This window comes from Dama dama, chromosome 3 (genome assembly GCF_033118175.1).
Source record: "Dama dama isolate Ldn47 chromosome 3, ASM3311817v1, whole genome shotgun sequence".
NCBI classification, from domain to species: Eukaryota; Metazoa; Chordata; class Mammalia; order Artiodactyla; family Cervidae; genus Dama; species Dama dama.
This window is the reverse complement of record NC_083683.1, coordinates 27,444,423-27,461,495: the sequence shown is the minus strand read 5'-3', so window position 1 is coordinate 27,461,495 and position 17,073 is coordinate 27,444,423. Positions and strand designations below refer to the sequence as shown.

The following is a 17,073-nucleotide window of genomic DNA, read 5'->3' as shown; positions in this document are numbered from 1 at the left end:
CATTTTTTTAAATTTATTTTTTATTGAAGGATAATTGCTTTACACAATTTTCTTGTTTTCTGTCAAACCTCAACATGAATCAGCTATAGGTATACATTTTGGAGATGGGAGGAAGGTTCAAAAGGGAGGGGATATATGAATACTAGGCATCTTTAAGCTAAAGGTAATACAGCTCAGCTGTGGACATCTTCTTGCATTATTACAGTATGGAAGAAAATCAAAAGGCAGGTTCTAGTCAAATCCTTATAAATTATTGTAAGTTAGTTCTTTAAATCTTTACACTATGTACAGGCATGCTAAGTCACTTCAGTCATATTCAATTCTTTGCGACCCTATGGACTGTAGCCCACCAGGCTCCTCTGTCCATGAGATTCTCTAGGCAAGAGTACTGGAGTGGGTTGCCATGTCCTCCTCCAGGGAATCTTCCCAACCCAGGGATTGAACCCGCATCTCCTGTATCTCCTGCATTGGCAGGTTGGGTTCTTTACCACTAGGGCCACCTGGGAAGCCTACTTTACAGTATACACTAAATAAAATTGTGAAAAAGCTGAAATCTCTCTTCCACATACTTTCCAGGATCCTTCTTGCCAACTGCCAGCTCAGCCATAATTCAGTCAAATTTCCTCCTTTTGGTCTTTCCCACAAATAACCTACTAACAGTCTTTTACATGCAGCCCAATTATGTCACTGCGAGCAATCATTCCATGTTCTAGGTTATCAAAGTCTGTCTGACTTTTAACTCAAACCCTAATCTGAATCTCTTTGCCTCTAACAAGAGCAGATGCTATTTTCTATCCGCATTTCTGTACCATGCTCCCTAAACGTCCCCAGGGAAGTTACCCATAGCAGTCTTCTTTAACTCTTTTCTAGCTCTCAATAATACTCATAAAACTTTGATACAGAAGAAAAAGAAATCAATAATTAACATCTGATTGGTTCTGTCTGGGTCCAAAACCCTACTTCCTAATATAGTCTCAACACGCAAACTTTGCGAACTCTCTCATTTCTAAATACCCAACTGGATGCAAAACACCATTTCAGGATGATCTCTAAGCTGCATATTTGTATTGTGCTCACTTTTAAACACTTTCATTTATATTTTCTCATTAGATCCTCACAATCTGGGAAAGCCTCAGGGTTATTATTATTATCTCCATTCTTTATGTAAGAAAATTGACTTCTTGAAGCCCTGCTCTTTAGCTACTAGTAAACTAACACTGACAAAGCAGTATACATACAGGGAAAATGTTAGCATATTAACAAGGACCTCTTAAAGCAATGTCTTTAATCAAACATTCTCCTGTTGGCTCCATTATAGGCTTATTGAGAGCACTTGGAGATGACTATAAATTAGCCAGTAATTAACAATAATTAATAATTACAGTAAATAATTAACAATAAATAACAGTAAATAATTCAGTAATTAACAATGTGCCAAGCCAGGCACTGTACTAAATATTTTACATAGATTATCTCATTTAAACCTTGCAACTCTATGAAGTATACACTACTAGTATACCATTAAACTTAGAAAGTTTAATACATGGCAAAGCAGAATTTGATTCCAGAACTCACACTCTAAGTAGGACTTTCATTCCCTTAAAACACAACATATGGGCAACTCTTCTCATTAATTTTATAATGCAAAACAAAAAGTATTATATAACACTTTACAGATTAAAGTAAACATCTCTCATATTTATCTAGGCATAGCATTGGGAGCGAGTTGGAGCTATAACTCAATTCCGATAGCACCATTTGTAAGCTATGTTACATTGGGCACATCACCTTGCGTCCTCATCGTAAAATTAAGAAAACACCACCCACCTTACATGGCTCAGCTGGTAAAGAATCCACCTCAATGCAGGAGACCTGGCTTCAGTCCCTGGGTTGGGAAGATCCCCTGGAGATGGGAAAGGCTACCCAGTCCAGTATTCTGGCCTAGAGAATTCCACAGACTGTATAGTCCATGGAGTCACAAAGAGTCAGACATCACTGAGTGACTTTCACTTACATGAATGATGTAAGAGATGGGGATAACATAGCTATGTAGTCATATTGTTATTGTTGTGTAGTCGCTAAGTCATGTCCAATTTTTTCAGACCCTGTGGACTGTAGCCTGCCAGGCTCCTATGTCCAAGGGATTTCCCAGGCAGGAATATTGGAGTGGGTTACCATTTCCTTCTCCAGGGGATCTTCTTGCTCCAGGGATCAAACTCACGTCCTCTGCTTAGCAGGTAGATTCTTGAGCCATCTGGGAAGCCCATGTACTCATATTAACTATTACTATAAATAGTATGAGTCTATGTTTTGATTATTAATAACACTGTGAGTTCCAAATTATTTTCATTCCTATTTTACAGCTGAAGAAACTGAGTATCAGAGAGATTAATTCAGATGCCTCAAGTTATAAAACTTGTAAGACTTAGAACAAGATGCAAAGCCAGGTCTGCTGGTACTAAACACAGAATTCTTTTTTATTACACATTTATATACGGTTGTAAATCATGAGTGAGTCCTGTTATTCTCTTATTTTGTTGCCACTGCACACTAGTACCCATACTAAAACAGAACCTATTTTTAATAGCTCACTGAGATTAGTTTCATGACTTAGAATGAAGTTGAGTGAATGATGTGTACATCATCATACATGATAAAAAAAAAAAAAAACCTTTCCAAGTTATTTTTCAACTTTTATAAATTCTGCTTACATTTTATTACATTCACAAAACTATTGTGTGGCAGTCATTTAATTTATTCCTATCCAGACTATAAGCAAAATATGTTTTGCCCAAAAGTAGACAAGTTTGCCCCAAATGGGTTTGAATCACTAAAATATAAGCCCCAAGAAGGGAGGAGTTTTTGCTTTGCTCCCTGACATATCCCAAGCTCCTACAACAGGGCCAGACACAAAGTAAATGCTCACTTAGTATTCATTACATGAGTAACACCTGATTTGCATTAATTTAACAAATGTAAATTAGCTCATGGATTTCAAGAATGACACAAAAACCTTTTCCTGTTCAAACATCACTTAAAATCATGTAAGCAGGCAAGTAATAGCTACCATTTTTTACCCAAACTAGAACAAGTTTTGTACCCTTCTGGGTATATAAACAGAGTGATCAGTGCAGAAAGAAAACCTCAGAGGTACCCACCCATTTCTTCTCCTCCACCTGCTCACCTTGCTGAATGATGAAATCATCAGATTGAACGCCATTGTAGTTTGCACATAGGCCACATGATTTCCCTTTATGCTCCTCAGACAGCTTCAAGTAAATTCCAGATATTCCATCCCAAGCCAATGAAAAACCAAAGGTTGTTTTCACCAGAATATAGTCAGCTAGTTTCTCAATGAAAACCTGTCCAATTGTCTGAGGCAATGTTAAACTTGAAAAACAGAACACAGGCAATCTAAGAATTATGATGAAACATCAATTACAGATGATCTATTTCTTTCTTGAAGTGACGGAGAAATAAGAGATAATTATTATTCAAAATTGTTGAATAAACCATGCAATTAGATTTCCCAAGGAAGCACCCTATAGAAAATCTCAACATTATTGAAATTTTAATATTGAAATAAATGCAGGAAAAATTATACCTATTTCTGCATACTTATTTAGATTTTACACTTATAGAGAGTTTAAGATCATCTAAAAACACTGCTCAACAATTTTGAAGTAAAAACAAACAACGCTCAAAATGTGTAAACACGTTGCGTCAGTGGTGATTTTGTTTAATTTTGTTTTAAAATTGGCTAAAAGGAATTAAGAGCTCCTATCCTCAAAATATCACCTGGATACAAATCATCATTTTCCCACAAAAAAAGTCTAGGCATCCTTAATTATGATTTACAGCTTTAATGCTGCAAAGTATATCTTTAAGAACAAAGATACTTTCCATGCAGTATTGCATGGGGATTATATTCATAATTTTTAAGTTGCATACAATTTGATCTATTTAAGCAAGGGTCACACTGAATAGTTAAACTCCTGATCCAATGTCTAGTCTTTCCACTTTTCACAAACACGTACACATACAAGAGAATTGAGAGACATAAGAGAATTGAAGAAAACGAAACAGTTAGGCACTTTAAAAGCACAGTAAGTCACCCAGAATACTTTTGAAAGAACACTGTCCTCCTTCCATCAGAAAGTATTACAGGAAAAAGCAGGTGTTAGTAATTAAGGAAATGAGAGGAAAAAAATTATTTTTACTAAAATAGCCATGCTAACTGAAAATAAAGTGAGTAAAATAAACAATAAAGTGAGTAAAATGAGAGGTTAGTAGGTAAGTTCATATATTTCTCTCAAAAATTTTGAATTATTGAGTTCCTCTCCAGGAAGTGAACATGGCTACATGAAATAAAAACTATAAGATTAAGAATACTCGTTAACAAAGGGATAGTCCCCAAAGAAATGATTCAAATGTCTGTAATCATTTGCACAAGGATGTTTGTGGATAATTATCTAGTCATATGATTTCATTTTAAGAATAAGAAAATAACTAAAATTTACATTGGAGAATAAATAAGAAGACTTTCCTGTCATAATCTATACTTTGAAATTGAAACACAAGAAATTCATTTTAAATTGAAGGTAAAAGTTAGTATGAATAATATTTTTTAAGTTTGCAAGTTTACAAAAGCTATACTTGAGAAAAGTGAGTCATGTTTTATGAAGATATTCCATTGCAATGGGATGTTCACTGCAGGGAGGTACAGTTGCTCTGTTGTGGGTATTCCTTGGTTTAGTCATTTGTCACATGATCTCTTTCACAGTAAATCTGATTAAGTACACAATTTTTGAAAATAAAATAAAAGATGCTAGGAGAGATGAGTGATGATTCTAAAAATTTGATAATCTCCCATAAATTTAAGAAAAACCCCATGCAACCCAGGCAGGAAACAATAACAATGTAAACTAAATGAATGCACAGATTCAGTCTGAAAATTATTCACAGGTTCATATGTACCAAAACCCTTCATTTCACAGGGGAGGCAACTGAAATCGAGAAAGGTAAAATATGAGGTGCAGAGTCTCACACATTTGATTTCCTTTTCGTAAACATTTCTCTAGCACCTGCTATGAGATAGGTCCTAGGCTAAGAAGAGCATTATTATAAGCAATTTAGTTGAATAATAAGGAAACCATCTCCTTTTTATTATACAAATGGAAATCTTCAAAAAAATATTTTTTCTGACTTAAAATTTAAATGTGATCTCCTATTTTTAACAAAGGGTTAGTATTCTTGAAAATCTAATTGAATGACACTTTTGTTGTATAAAACCATAATTTTAGGTGCCCACTATGCTACCCCAAATTTCATATAAAAATCCTAAACCACTATTTAAATTGAGCTCCAAGAAATGTATACATAAATATATTACCTTCCCATTCAAATGGATAAGCTTTCTTTCATAAGAAATTGGAAAGTACAGAACCCAATTGATCAAGAAAATAAGCCCAAGAGGGGTTGCTTGGGGTTGCTTGACTATGACGAAGCCTGGGTCAGAGCCTGCCTCCCCTGGTGCTTCACCTAAAGCCTTTCTGCTGTCACCTGCTGCCTCTTGAGGAATCTAAATTGAGAAAGCATAGGCTGCTACAGCTACTGTACCAGAAAGAATTCCCATGGTTCAGACACTTGCTGGTGAATTCTGAATGATGGATAGAATTGTTGTATCAGATAATTACTTTTCTTGACAAAGTAATGTCAGCCAAAACAGAAAAAAAAAAAAAAAAAAACCTGCCATCATAAAATAAGCCCTATTAGAGGAAAACAGTTAATAAAATTTATGACAAAATGTAACTAAAATATATACTATGCTTGATGACATGAAAGAGAAATATTAAGCAGAGAAAACGAGTGTGTCAAGGGTTGAGAGGCAACTTAAAATTGAGTATTTCTATACTTATTAAGCTTGGAAGATAGATTATTACACTGTACTTCTAGTTTAAAATGTAAAACCTTCTATCAACTAAATTAACATCCATTTCCCCAAAAGTTTCAATTCTAGAAGTGAGCCCCTCTCTTATCTATTCAAGACCAGTTATTTATTGCAGGTAACTCTAACAAAAAATCCTAAGTGATACCTAAAGTTCATTTACACAAATTTGGAGTGGATTTTCAGAGGTTGAGTTTTAATTTGATTGTTTAAAAAAGAAGAAGAAAAGATTTATGAAAGACAGCAAAAAATAAAGAGTTGAATTATGAGGATTTTTCCTTAATCTCTCTTACAAGTAGATGTAACAATCTCATTTCTACCAATAAAGGTGTATGTGTATCCTGCACAAACGTTAGGGAGGCTAAACTGTTCAGATTTCTTGTTACCTGGCTAGCTTTGGAGCTACTGAAATTTTGATGTCTGCATGCTCTAATTCAGGGCTTCCCTGGTGGCTCAGTGATAAAGAATCCACCGGCTACTGCAGGCAACATGAGTTCAATCCCTGGTCAGGAAAATCCCTAGAGAAGGAAATAGCAGTCTACTCCAGTATTCCTGCCTGGGAAATTCCATGGATGGAGCAGCCTGGTAGGCTATAGTCCATGGGGGTGCAAAAGACTTGACTTAGCAACTAAAGGACAACAGCAAATGCTGTAACTTAAAGGTTGTTGTTGTGTTCGACTCTTTGCGACCCCATGGACCATAGTTCACCATGCTCCTCTGTCCATGGAATTCTCCATGCATTTCCTTCTCCAGGAGATCCTCCTAACCCAGGGACTGAATCTGTGTCTCATATGTCTCCTGCATTGGCAGGAGAGTTCTTTACCACTAGCACCACCTGGGAAGCCCAACTCAAAGGTTACCGCTGAAGAAATCCTCTCTTCCTACTCTCCACATTCAGTTCCAGAGTGAGATATTTAGAAATTCTGTTAATCTGTGACGTTTTCATTATATCATTTATCATATCTTACCTGATTCCATTCTTTTTTATTTCATGCCCATAAATTCGAATTTCTTCTTGGTTTGAAAAGAACAAGCTGATCGAGCGATAACAGTAATACACTGAACCAAGGCACTTAGGGCTATTATGAACCTTAAAGGGAGAAAAACAAGAGGAAGCACAGAAACCAACAACAACACATATACATGTTTTCATTTGAGTTATTAAGTCCACAACACATGTCTACAGTTTTAAAGCATTAGTTCCATGACCCTTTAAAAATTATAACTACATTTAGGATTTCCAAGAGAAAAAAAGATATTGACCTCAGGAATTGGACAACAGAATTAACTTCATAAAGCACAAGTTATTCTAGCTTATTTATTTAAATGAGCTGAATCTTCACATGCAGGATGTAATAGTCTAAAACTATGTGGTATGTATCAGAAGAAAAAAAAATAGTTCTGATAGGAAGACAGTAGAGCACCACAAAGAAACACATTTGTAATTTTCCTGTCCATAATTTTTACCTGTTCATGAAACAGAAAATCACGAAATAGAGTTTCAAATGGAGTTCTACATAGAGTAATGTTTAAAGTTTGCAAAGGTAACTAAAACTCTCTAAAAATAAAATTGTACAGGCACTTTAGGGAAGAGTGATTATCAAAAATTTGATGAGAAAATTAGTTTACCAGTAAAAAAAAAAATGTAAGTAAGGAAGAAAAGAGAGGAGAGGAAGAAAGGAGAAGAGGAATATCAGATTCTCTTACTCCACCAACATAAATCTCAAAAGGTCCAAATAATGACACCAGAAAATAACTGAAAAAAATATAGATAACTACATAGATAGAAAAGAACTTTCAAAGCATAAAATTGATAAGGAAAATCACCAATGATAATATAAAATTTTAATATTGCAAGAATGTAATATATATTAATTTAGTGATTAATAGGCAAATTTTACTGATCACTTATATACTGAGGACTGTTCTAGATTCTGGAGATAAATTAGTCAAACAAAATAGACAAAAATACCTGCCCTCATGAAACAAATTTCATTAGAGGAAAACAGTTAATAAAAAATAAAATTACATGTAACTGAAATATACACTAGGCTAAATGACATGGTGAAATATTAAATGGAGAAAAGAGACAGACAGTGTGTGTATCAAGGGTTGTTGGCAGTCAGGGTAGGGGGGAGTTTAGGTTGAATGGCCAACAAAAGCCTCACTGAGAAGAGGAAATTCTAGTAATAAAGATGAAGGAAATACAAGAGCAAGCCATGTGGACATTTAGACCATTCCATGCAAAAGGAATAGCAAATGCAAAAGTCTAAAGTAGAAGTATAACTAAAATGTTCTCGGTATCCAGGAATCCAGACATAGGACCTCAGACAGGATAGTGGAAGATTTTCCTTGAAGAAACAAAATGGAAAAAGATGTACAGATACTAATGAAGTGAAAGTAAAAGTTGCTCAGTCATATTTGACTCTTGCAACCCCATGGACTGTACAGGCTCCTCTGTCCATGGAATTTTCCAGGTAAGAATCCTGGAGTGGGTAGCCATTTCCTTCTCCAGGGGATCTCCCCAACTCAGGTATTGAACCTGGGTTTTCCAATTGCAGGCAGACTCTACCATTGAAGACACCAAGGAAGCCCCATGGATATCAATATCTGGGGCTTATTTAATGAAACTAGAGGTTTCCTGCTCAAGTTCCCACTAGGCAAGAAAGTCCCCATCCACATATTCAGAGCTTCTAACCAGCTTTTAGAACCTAATACTCAAATGTGAATAAACATTCATGGATCATTTGATGAAAGCCTGCAACATGAAAGGCAGATGCCAAATAAACCAAAAAAAAGGAGATTAAAGGAGTCAAAAACAATTCAGAAAATAAACTTCCAAAAATCTGTAATTGGTATCTTCAGGGAGAAAAGTGAGAAAAAGACATTCATGAAACAAGAAAAAATGATGCTAAAAGTGAAATTCAAGGAATAAAAATAAATGACTGGATATTGATAATATGATAAGAAAAACTTATAACTGAAATAGAATTCTGGAAAATAAATACCTAATAGTTGGAAAGAAATACCAAAACAAAAAAGCAAAAAGATGGAAAAAAGAAATGAATCAATGAGAAAATTAAGGAATCACTTGGGACAGGAGCTCCAATATCTGAGTTACAGAATTATTGAAAGAGAGGAAATTAAGAAATAAATATTATTCCAAAACTAAATTGTTTGAAATGCTAGAAAGGGCTCATCAAGTACCCAGCACAATATATGGGGAAAAAAAGCAACTCACGTGACATCTCAGAATATTGGAGATAAAGAGAACTAAAAATTTTTGTAAAGAGAGGGTGAATTTTAAAAGATCATATGCAAAATGATCAGAAATCAGGATGAATTGAATTTTAAAATTCTGAAAGTGATTTCCAAACTATAACCGACTTCAAAAATTTACCTCCTATGCACTCTTGAGATATGAATAACCACTAGTCAAATCCATTTCACTTGCCTTCACTAATCAAGGTCATCTTAATTGTTGCTACAAAAGATAGGCATGTACTCCAAGGAGCAGGTAGTCTAAGTTGCCCAAGTTGTTTTCCAGGAACTTGAAGTCAGAGGACTCTAGTTTGAGTTAAACTGGTTAAGACTGGAAAGGATTCCTGCCCCTTCAACTGGCCACACACAAGTGTGTCAATCCAGAAAGCACTACATACAAGCACTGCCTACATGAGCAGAGCATCCAGTGAGCTGTCAGAGCCTGTGTCTCAATTATAAACAAAAACTCAAGAACTGCTAGACATCTCACAGGACCTAAGAAACAAGGGTGGCTCTAGGGGTAAAGAATCTGCCTGTCAATGCAGGAGATGTAACACATGAGGGTTCTATGCCTGGGTCAGGAAGATCCTCTGGTGTAGGAAATGGCAGCCTGCTCCAGTATTCTTGCCTGGAAAATTCCATGGACAGAGGAGGCTGGTAGGCTACAGTCCATAGAGCCACAGAGAGTCAAACATGCCTGAGTGACTAAGCACAAGAAACAGGGAAACCAATCCAGCAGAGAGAAGAATGAAACTCACCAGGAAAATGTGAAAAGAAATTCCCAATGCTAGGTGTACAGTAGGCTCAAAAGCAACAATGTATGACAAAACCCACTGAAAAAATAAATTAAAAAAAAATATATATCATAACAAAAAAAAAAAAAAAAAGCAACCAGTCCCAATTGGAACAGGAGGATGAAAAACTGAGAAAGGGATAACTCATGGGAAGGAAAGAGAAATCGAGACTGCCTGATTTATCTGACCATATTGAGAGGAATTGAAAGAAAAAAATGATTAAAGCATAGAAAATGCAGGAAACAAAAAATGAGATAACTTAATTCTATAAAATTGTACAAAGAGAAATGAAATCACAGTAACATTAGGCTCGGCTCTCAACAATACTTATATAGCTGTTGTTCATATATGTAATATATATAAATGACAATAATGTAAAAACCACATATGATGTGACCAATAACATGATGCAATTCCATTAACAAGAGGAAAGGAAAGTGTGAGTGTGTGTGTGCATGTGTGTGTTTGTATAGAAGCAGGAAGGATGATGTGACAGATGACTTCCCATTTTCCATAGTAAAAAGTGAATAAATAAGTCCTAACTTTGAAAAATAAAGAAATAATAGCACATTTTAATGTGTTAGGTAAAAACAAGAAGAAATAACTAAAAAATTGAAGTAATTGCGTTTGAAGAATCAGATTTTAGCTGGGGTCAAGGAGTGAAGGAAAGACAGGCTATTTACCTTCATATATCTTGATCAGATCTTTTAAACTAAATATATGTATTCTTTTCATAAAAATAAAATTGAATTTAAAGAAAAAGAGTAAAAAATATAAAAGTATATATGCATAAAGATATTTATAAATACATGTCTTTTAAAATACTGAAATATTTTAAAATCTAAATATCTAAAACAGAATATAATTAAATAATTTCAGTACTCCATAGTTGGAACAAGTACAGCTAACAAAATTTGTGTTTGTCAAAAACATTTGATGTGGAAAATAGTTCTTGATATAATATTAGGTGAAATTGTGGGGAAGAAAATTATACACGGTAAGGTTTCAACTTTATAAGTGTGTATAAAGTCCAGAGGAAGAATTTAGAGGGAAATATATGAAGCCATTAGCACTAGTGAGTCTTGACTGATAATTCTAATAGTATTTTTAGACTTGGAATTTTTTCAATTTTCTACAAAAGAGGTGAACAACTTTACAATCAGAGAAAAGATGACATTTCAAATAAATGGATTTGTTGATGTGAAAACAAATTCCACCAACCAAACTGAGCCAAGTAGAAATAATATCTATTAACTCTGAAAGCACAGCTGAGCTTTGTGTGTTATCTCCCAATTATCTAGTTGACACCTCAGTCCTCAAAAGGGCCAGACACTGGACAAGAACATTTCAATGAAAGAGTCAGAAGGTGTTTGAGTGATAAAGTCAGTAACTCCTTCCCAGAGTGGAGGAGTAAAGGACAACAGTGAACTGAGAACAGGAGCCCTGTGTGAACTAAAAATGCATATCCCTAACTCCCCTATCTAAAGAGACCTCCAATTTTTTACCCTTATGTCCCATACGTTAACTTTCAATAGACTTCAGTTTCTTTTGAGGTCACAGGGATTTGTTGCCGTTAAAAAGCATCAGGACTGAATTTTTAATCTTTCCCTCATCTAAGAGAGGAGGAGAGTTAGGCAACTCCAACAAGCCAGAGAGATTCAAAAAGAGATTCACACAAATGATGGTTATGGAGGGCTTTAGCTTTAGAACCGGACAGCACTGCAGTTTTCTGGTTTTGCTGTGAGGTATCAGAAAATTCAGAAAATGCAGGCAGGGGAAAAGGTCCCTTCCTGACGTCCTTACATCAGCCAGAGGCACTCTGAAGCTTACATTTCAAGATGTTTCTCCTATGAATTCTTCTGAAACAAGAATGCTGCAACTAAGAACTAACTCTGAGTTCAATCATATAGTATAAATCTACCTAGAAATTAGCTACCTGTCCCCATATCCTCTAGCTTGTGTTTATGCAATTCATACATTCCATTTCATAAACTCCAGTCCCCAGTTCACACTGAGATATGTCTTTTAAGAAACTCCAGGAGGGAGCGGGTAGAGAGGGAGGTGGGAGGGGGGATCGGGATGGGGAATACATGTAAAGCCATGGCTGATTCATGTCAATGTATGACAAAACCCACTACAATATTGTAAAGTAATTAGCCTCCAACTAATAAAAATAAATGGAAAAAAAAAAAAAAACTTCAGATGACCATCACAAATAGAATGATTGATGCCTGAAGCTAAAGAAAAATTGAAAAATGAGTATATCAACTGGAGTTGACATTACGATATCCATGATACAGACATTCCTGCTTTGCCTACATGTCCCTACCTTATGGATCCAAACCAGTCTTCTCCCAGTCCAAGGCCCCATCTTCATAGAAACATGCTCAAAATAGTTAGAGATTTGGCCCATCCCATTCAGAATCAGCCCCCTCCTTCCCTAATAAGAGCTCTAAGTATTCATGCTACGATTACTATATATTTTTCATCATTTGTCTAGTACTTTAAAAATACAGACTTGGCCAGAAAGAATTAATTATGTCCTAGCATCACCTACCCACACAGTATACCGAGGTTCCAAATTACCACAGTCCTTTGCAAAAATGTAAGAACAGTTTCCCGGGAAATAATAGTAGATGCCATCAAAAGTTTCAAAGTGGTATTGTCCCCAGGTTTTGCAAATCCCATCTCTGCCATTGCCCATGTTTGGCACTGAAAAGAAAGAGGATAATATTCAGTAGAATAAAACAAATGATAGCTGTTTCTTACAAAGTTCAGTTCAGTCCAGTCGCTCAGTCGTGTCCGACTCTTTGTGACCCCATGAACCGCAGCACGCCAGGCCTCCCTGTCCATCACCAACTCCTGGAGTTTAATCAAACTCATGCCCATAGAGTCAGTGATGCCATCCAGCCATCTCATCCTCTGTCGTCCCCTTCTCCTCCTGCCCCCAATCCCTCCCAGCATCAGGGTCTTTTCAAATGAGTCAACTCTTCGCATCAGGTGGCCAATGTATTGGAGTTTCAGCTTCAGCATCAGTCCTTCCAGTGAACACCCAGGACTGATCTCCTTTAGGATGGACTGGTTGGATCTCCTTGCAGTCCAAGGGACTCTCAAGTCTTCTCCAACACCACAGTTCAAAGCATCAGTTCTTTGACACTCAGTTTTCTTTATAGTCCAACTCTCACATCCATACATGACCACTGGAAAAACCACAGCCTTGACCAGACAGACCTTTGTTGGCAAAGTAATGTCTCTGCTTTTTAATATGCTGTCTAGGTTGGTCATAACTTTCCTTCCAAGGAGTAAGCGTCTTTTAATTTCATGGCTGCTGCAGTCATCATCTGCATGGTAGGTGATTCTAATTTTCATTAAAGTAAATGCTTACTTCTTTGGTGGACAATATCACAGAGAAAAATACCTAACATCAAATTACCAGCAGCTCTCAAAACTATCAAGTTCCCCTGAAGAAAAACATGGTCTTTAAGTTGAAGAAAGGATTAATGTTAGAAACTTCCTTATTTTGCTTTCAAACAAAGACTTTGGAGGAGAGAAAGAGAGGGAAGAATGATACAGTAAAAGAAGGTGACAGTGATAAAGCAAATATAATGGCTCTAAAAAAGAGGAATGTCACCACAAAGTATCCTAAAAATTTACACTGGCAGCATCAAAATGTTCTGGTCTCTGCAATTCTTTGAAAGTAACTTAGGATCCACAGAGAAAACTAACCATTGGCCAAAAAGTCATGTTTATAACTCTGGGACCTGGGAATGGGGAGCATTAGTCATCCAAATTCCAAAGAATTTCGGAATTCATGACCTCAAACTGGTCACATTGTAAGCAGTGTTTGTCTTACAGCATGCAGAGTCATCTCCTGTTGCCTCCATATCTATCTCCCTTTACACCTTTGTGGATGGCCCATTTTTATTTTCTCTACCCTTCTTTCTCAATTAATATGGGAATCAGTGACATTTACTGAGCATTCATTGATTAAGACATTAGAGTATGTTAATATTATTCTGATAGTATGCCTTATGTCTGTTGCATATTTTCATAAAATCTTGCACTTTATAGCATATCATAATGTAATTACTGTTATCTTATATCCTGGTCCTCTCCTCTAGACTGTAATCTCCATCAGGGCAGAAACATATCTATATTATTCACTGTTCCCAGTGTCCAGCCTGGGATCTAGTAGATGCTCAGTAAATACTCATTAAACAAATGGATTTTATTATTTATTATCGATGCAGGGTCCTATATTAGATACTGTGGTTAAAAAAATGTTTAAGAACCCTGAAGAGTTCTCAGTACTATTTCTCTCTTTAAAAAAGTGTAAGTGTTAGTTGCTCAGTCATATCCAACTCTTTGTGACCCTATGGACTGTAGCCCATCAGTCTCCTCTGTCCATGGGATTCTCCAGGCAAGAATATTGGAGTGAGTAGCCATTCCCTTCTCCAGGAAATCTTCCTGACCCAGGAATCAAACCTGGGTCTCTGGAATTGCAGGCAGATTCTTTACTGTCTGAGCTGCCAGAAAAGCCCATGTTCAGAATATTCCATTAATTCAAAGTCAAAAAAGAATGAGTGGCTCCAAATAACAAATCTAATTTATACAACAAAAGAAAGATGAATGGAAACCTGGTTTGAATAGGCAAATACAATTTAAAATGGAAAAAAACAAAAAAAAAACTTGAATCACATTTTTAAAAAGTACTTTAGGAATAAACCTGACCAAGGAAGTTTAAGACTCATACCCTGAGAACTACAAGATACTGATATAGGAAATTGAAGACAATTTAAAGAAATGGAAAAATATCCCACGCTCTGGGGTTGGAAGAATTAATAGTTAAAATGGCAATACTACCCGAAGTGAAATACCAATATAATGCAATCCCTATCAAATTACCCATGACATTTTTCACAGAATTAGAAAAAATAATCCTCAAATTTATATGAACCATAAAAGTCCCAGGATTGACAAAGCAATCCTGAGGAAAAATAATGAAGCAGGAAGCCTAACCCTCCCAGACTTCAGATAATACTACAAAGCTACAGTAATCAAATCAGTGTGGTGCTGGAATAAAAACAGACATATGGATCAATAAAACATAATAGATAGACCAGAAATAAACCCACACACCTTTGGTCAATTAATCTTTATCAAAGGAGACAAGAATATACAATGGGGAAAAGACAGGCTCTTCAGCAAGTGGTGTTGGGAAAGCTGGACAGCCACATGTAAATCTATGAAGTTAGAACACTACATACCACCTACAAAAATGAGCTCAAAATGGCTTAAAGACTCACATATAAGATATGACATCATGAAACTTCTAGAAGAACACAGGCAAAGCTTTATTTTACATAAATCATACCAATATTTCCTTAGATCAGCCTCCCAAGGCAACAGAAATTAAAGCAAAAAATAAACAAGTGGGACCTAACCAAACATAAGCATTTGCACAGCAAAGGAAAGCTTAGAAAGAAAAGACAACTTATGGACTGAGAGAAAATATTTGCAAGTGATGGGAGAAACAAAAGCTTAATTCCAAAAAGAAGACATACAAAAATCACTAATTATCAGAGAAATGCAAATCAAAACTACAATGAGGTACCATCTCACACTGGTCAGAATGGTCATTATGTAAAAGTCGAGGGAGGTGGGAGGGGGGATCGGGATGGGGAATACATGTAAATCTATGGCTGATTCATATCAATGTATGACAAAACCCACTGAAATGTTGTGAAGTAATTAGCCTCCAACTAATAATAATAAAAAAAAAAAAGAATGGTCATTATGTAAAAGTCTATAAATAACAAATATGCAGGAGAGGATGTGGAGAAAAGAGAACCCTCCTACTCCATTGGTGGGAAAGTAAATAGGTACAGCCATCATGGAAAACAGTATGGAGGTTACTCAAAAAACTAAAAGCCCACTCCTGGGCATATATCTGGACAAAACTATAATTCAAAAAGATACATGCTCTTCTATGTTGGTAGCAGCACTATTCACAAGAGCCGAGACATGGAGACAACATAAACGTCCATTGACAGATGAATGGATAAAGTTGTGATACATACATACAGTGGCATACTCCTCAGCTATCAAAAAAAGAATAAAATAATGCTATTTACAGCTACATGGATGGACCCAGAGATTATCACACTAAGCAAAGTAAGTCAGAAAGAGAAAGACAAATATCACATGATATCACTCATATGTAGAATCTAAACTATGACACAAATGAACCTATCTTCAAAACAGAAATAGATTCATAGACTTACAGAGCAGACTTGTGGCTGCCAAGGTGGTTGGGAATGGGAAAGGGTTGGATTGGGAGTCTGGGACCAGCAGATGCAAACTATTATATATAGAATGGGTAAACTAAAAGGTCCTATTGTATAGCACAGAGAACTATACTCAATATCCTTGAACCATGATAGAAAAAATATGAAAAAAATAATATAATACTGTAAGTCAACTATACTTTAAAAATTAAATAAAAAATCTAAAAACAGAAAAAATACTTGAATTAGTAGAGTTCAATGAGAAGTGAAAGAGGGCATACCCATTTTCTTTCGCATTGTTTCAAAATTACTGGAAATAAATCGTGGATACTCTAGTTAATACACAATATGATTGTCCCAAATCCCAAAGGATGAACACTAATACAGCAAATTATGCCTTCATGTTCTCTGTAGCACCTCATAATTCTCTCATAAGTATCCCTGAAACTTACCAATCTGGCACCGTGTTCCAAGAGCCTGAAATATTTGACAGTCACATGTACCAGCCTTAGAACAGAAAGCTCCGTTAAGGCATTCATGAGGACAAGAACCTGGAGGGCAGAAACAATCAGTTATCTTCTGGCATGCATCAGTTTTTATAAACACAATCTGTCAAGATTTAGCTTGGACTAACTGTAACCTCTGTTAACTCAAACAGAACCCTGGGCCTACTGCCTTGATAAGCTAAAGAATTAAGCTCCTCAAGTCTCTATCTAATTCATTTCATTATGTGTGCTGTGAAACAAGAAAGACAGGCTTTCACATCTCAAACTACCCTGAGAGC

At 35.9% G+C, this 17,073-nt stretch overlaps 1 protein-coding gene across 1 annotated transcript in view; it reads right to left on the bottom strand.

Moving 5' to 3' along the window:
- The window catches only part of OTOGL (otogelin like), a 171,149-nt gene that overhangs the window by 142,712 nt on the left and 11,364 nt on the right, over nucleotides 1–17,073 (bottom strand). Inside the window, exons 5-8 of the mRNA XM_061133064.1 lie at nucleotides 16,742–16,840; nucleotides 12,560–12,714; nucleotides 6,916–7,037; nucleotides 3,185–3,390 (exon numbers count right to left, since the gene is read on the bottom strand). Of these exons, the coding sequence (XP_060989047.1) occupies nucleotides 3,185–3,390; nucleotides 6,916–7,037; nucleotides 12,560–12,714; nucleotides 16,742–16,840 (582 nt within the window). The remainder of the gene's footprint in view (nucleotides 1–3,184; nucleotides 3,391–6,915; nucleotides 7,038–12,559; nucleotides 12,715–16,741; nucleotides 16,841–17,073) is intronic.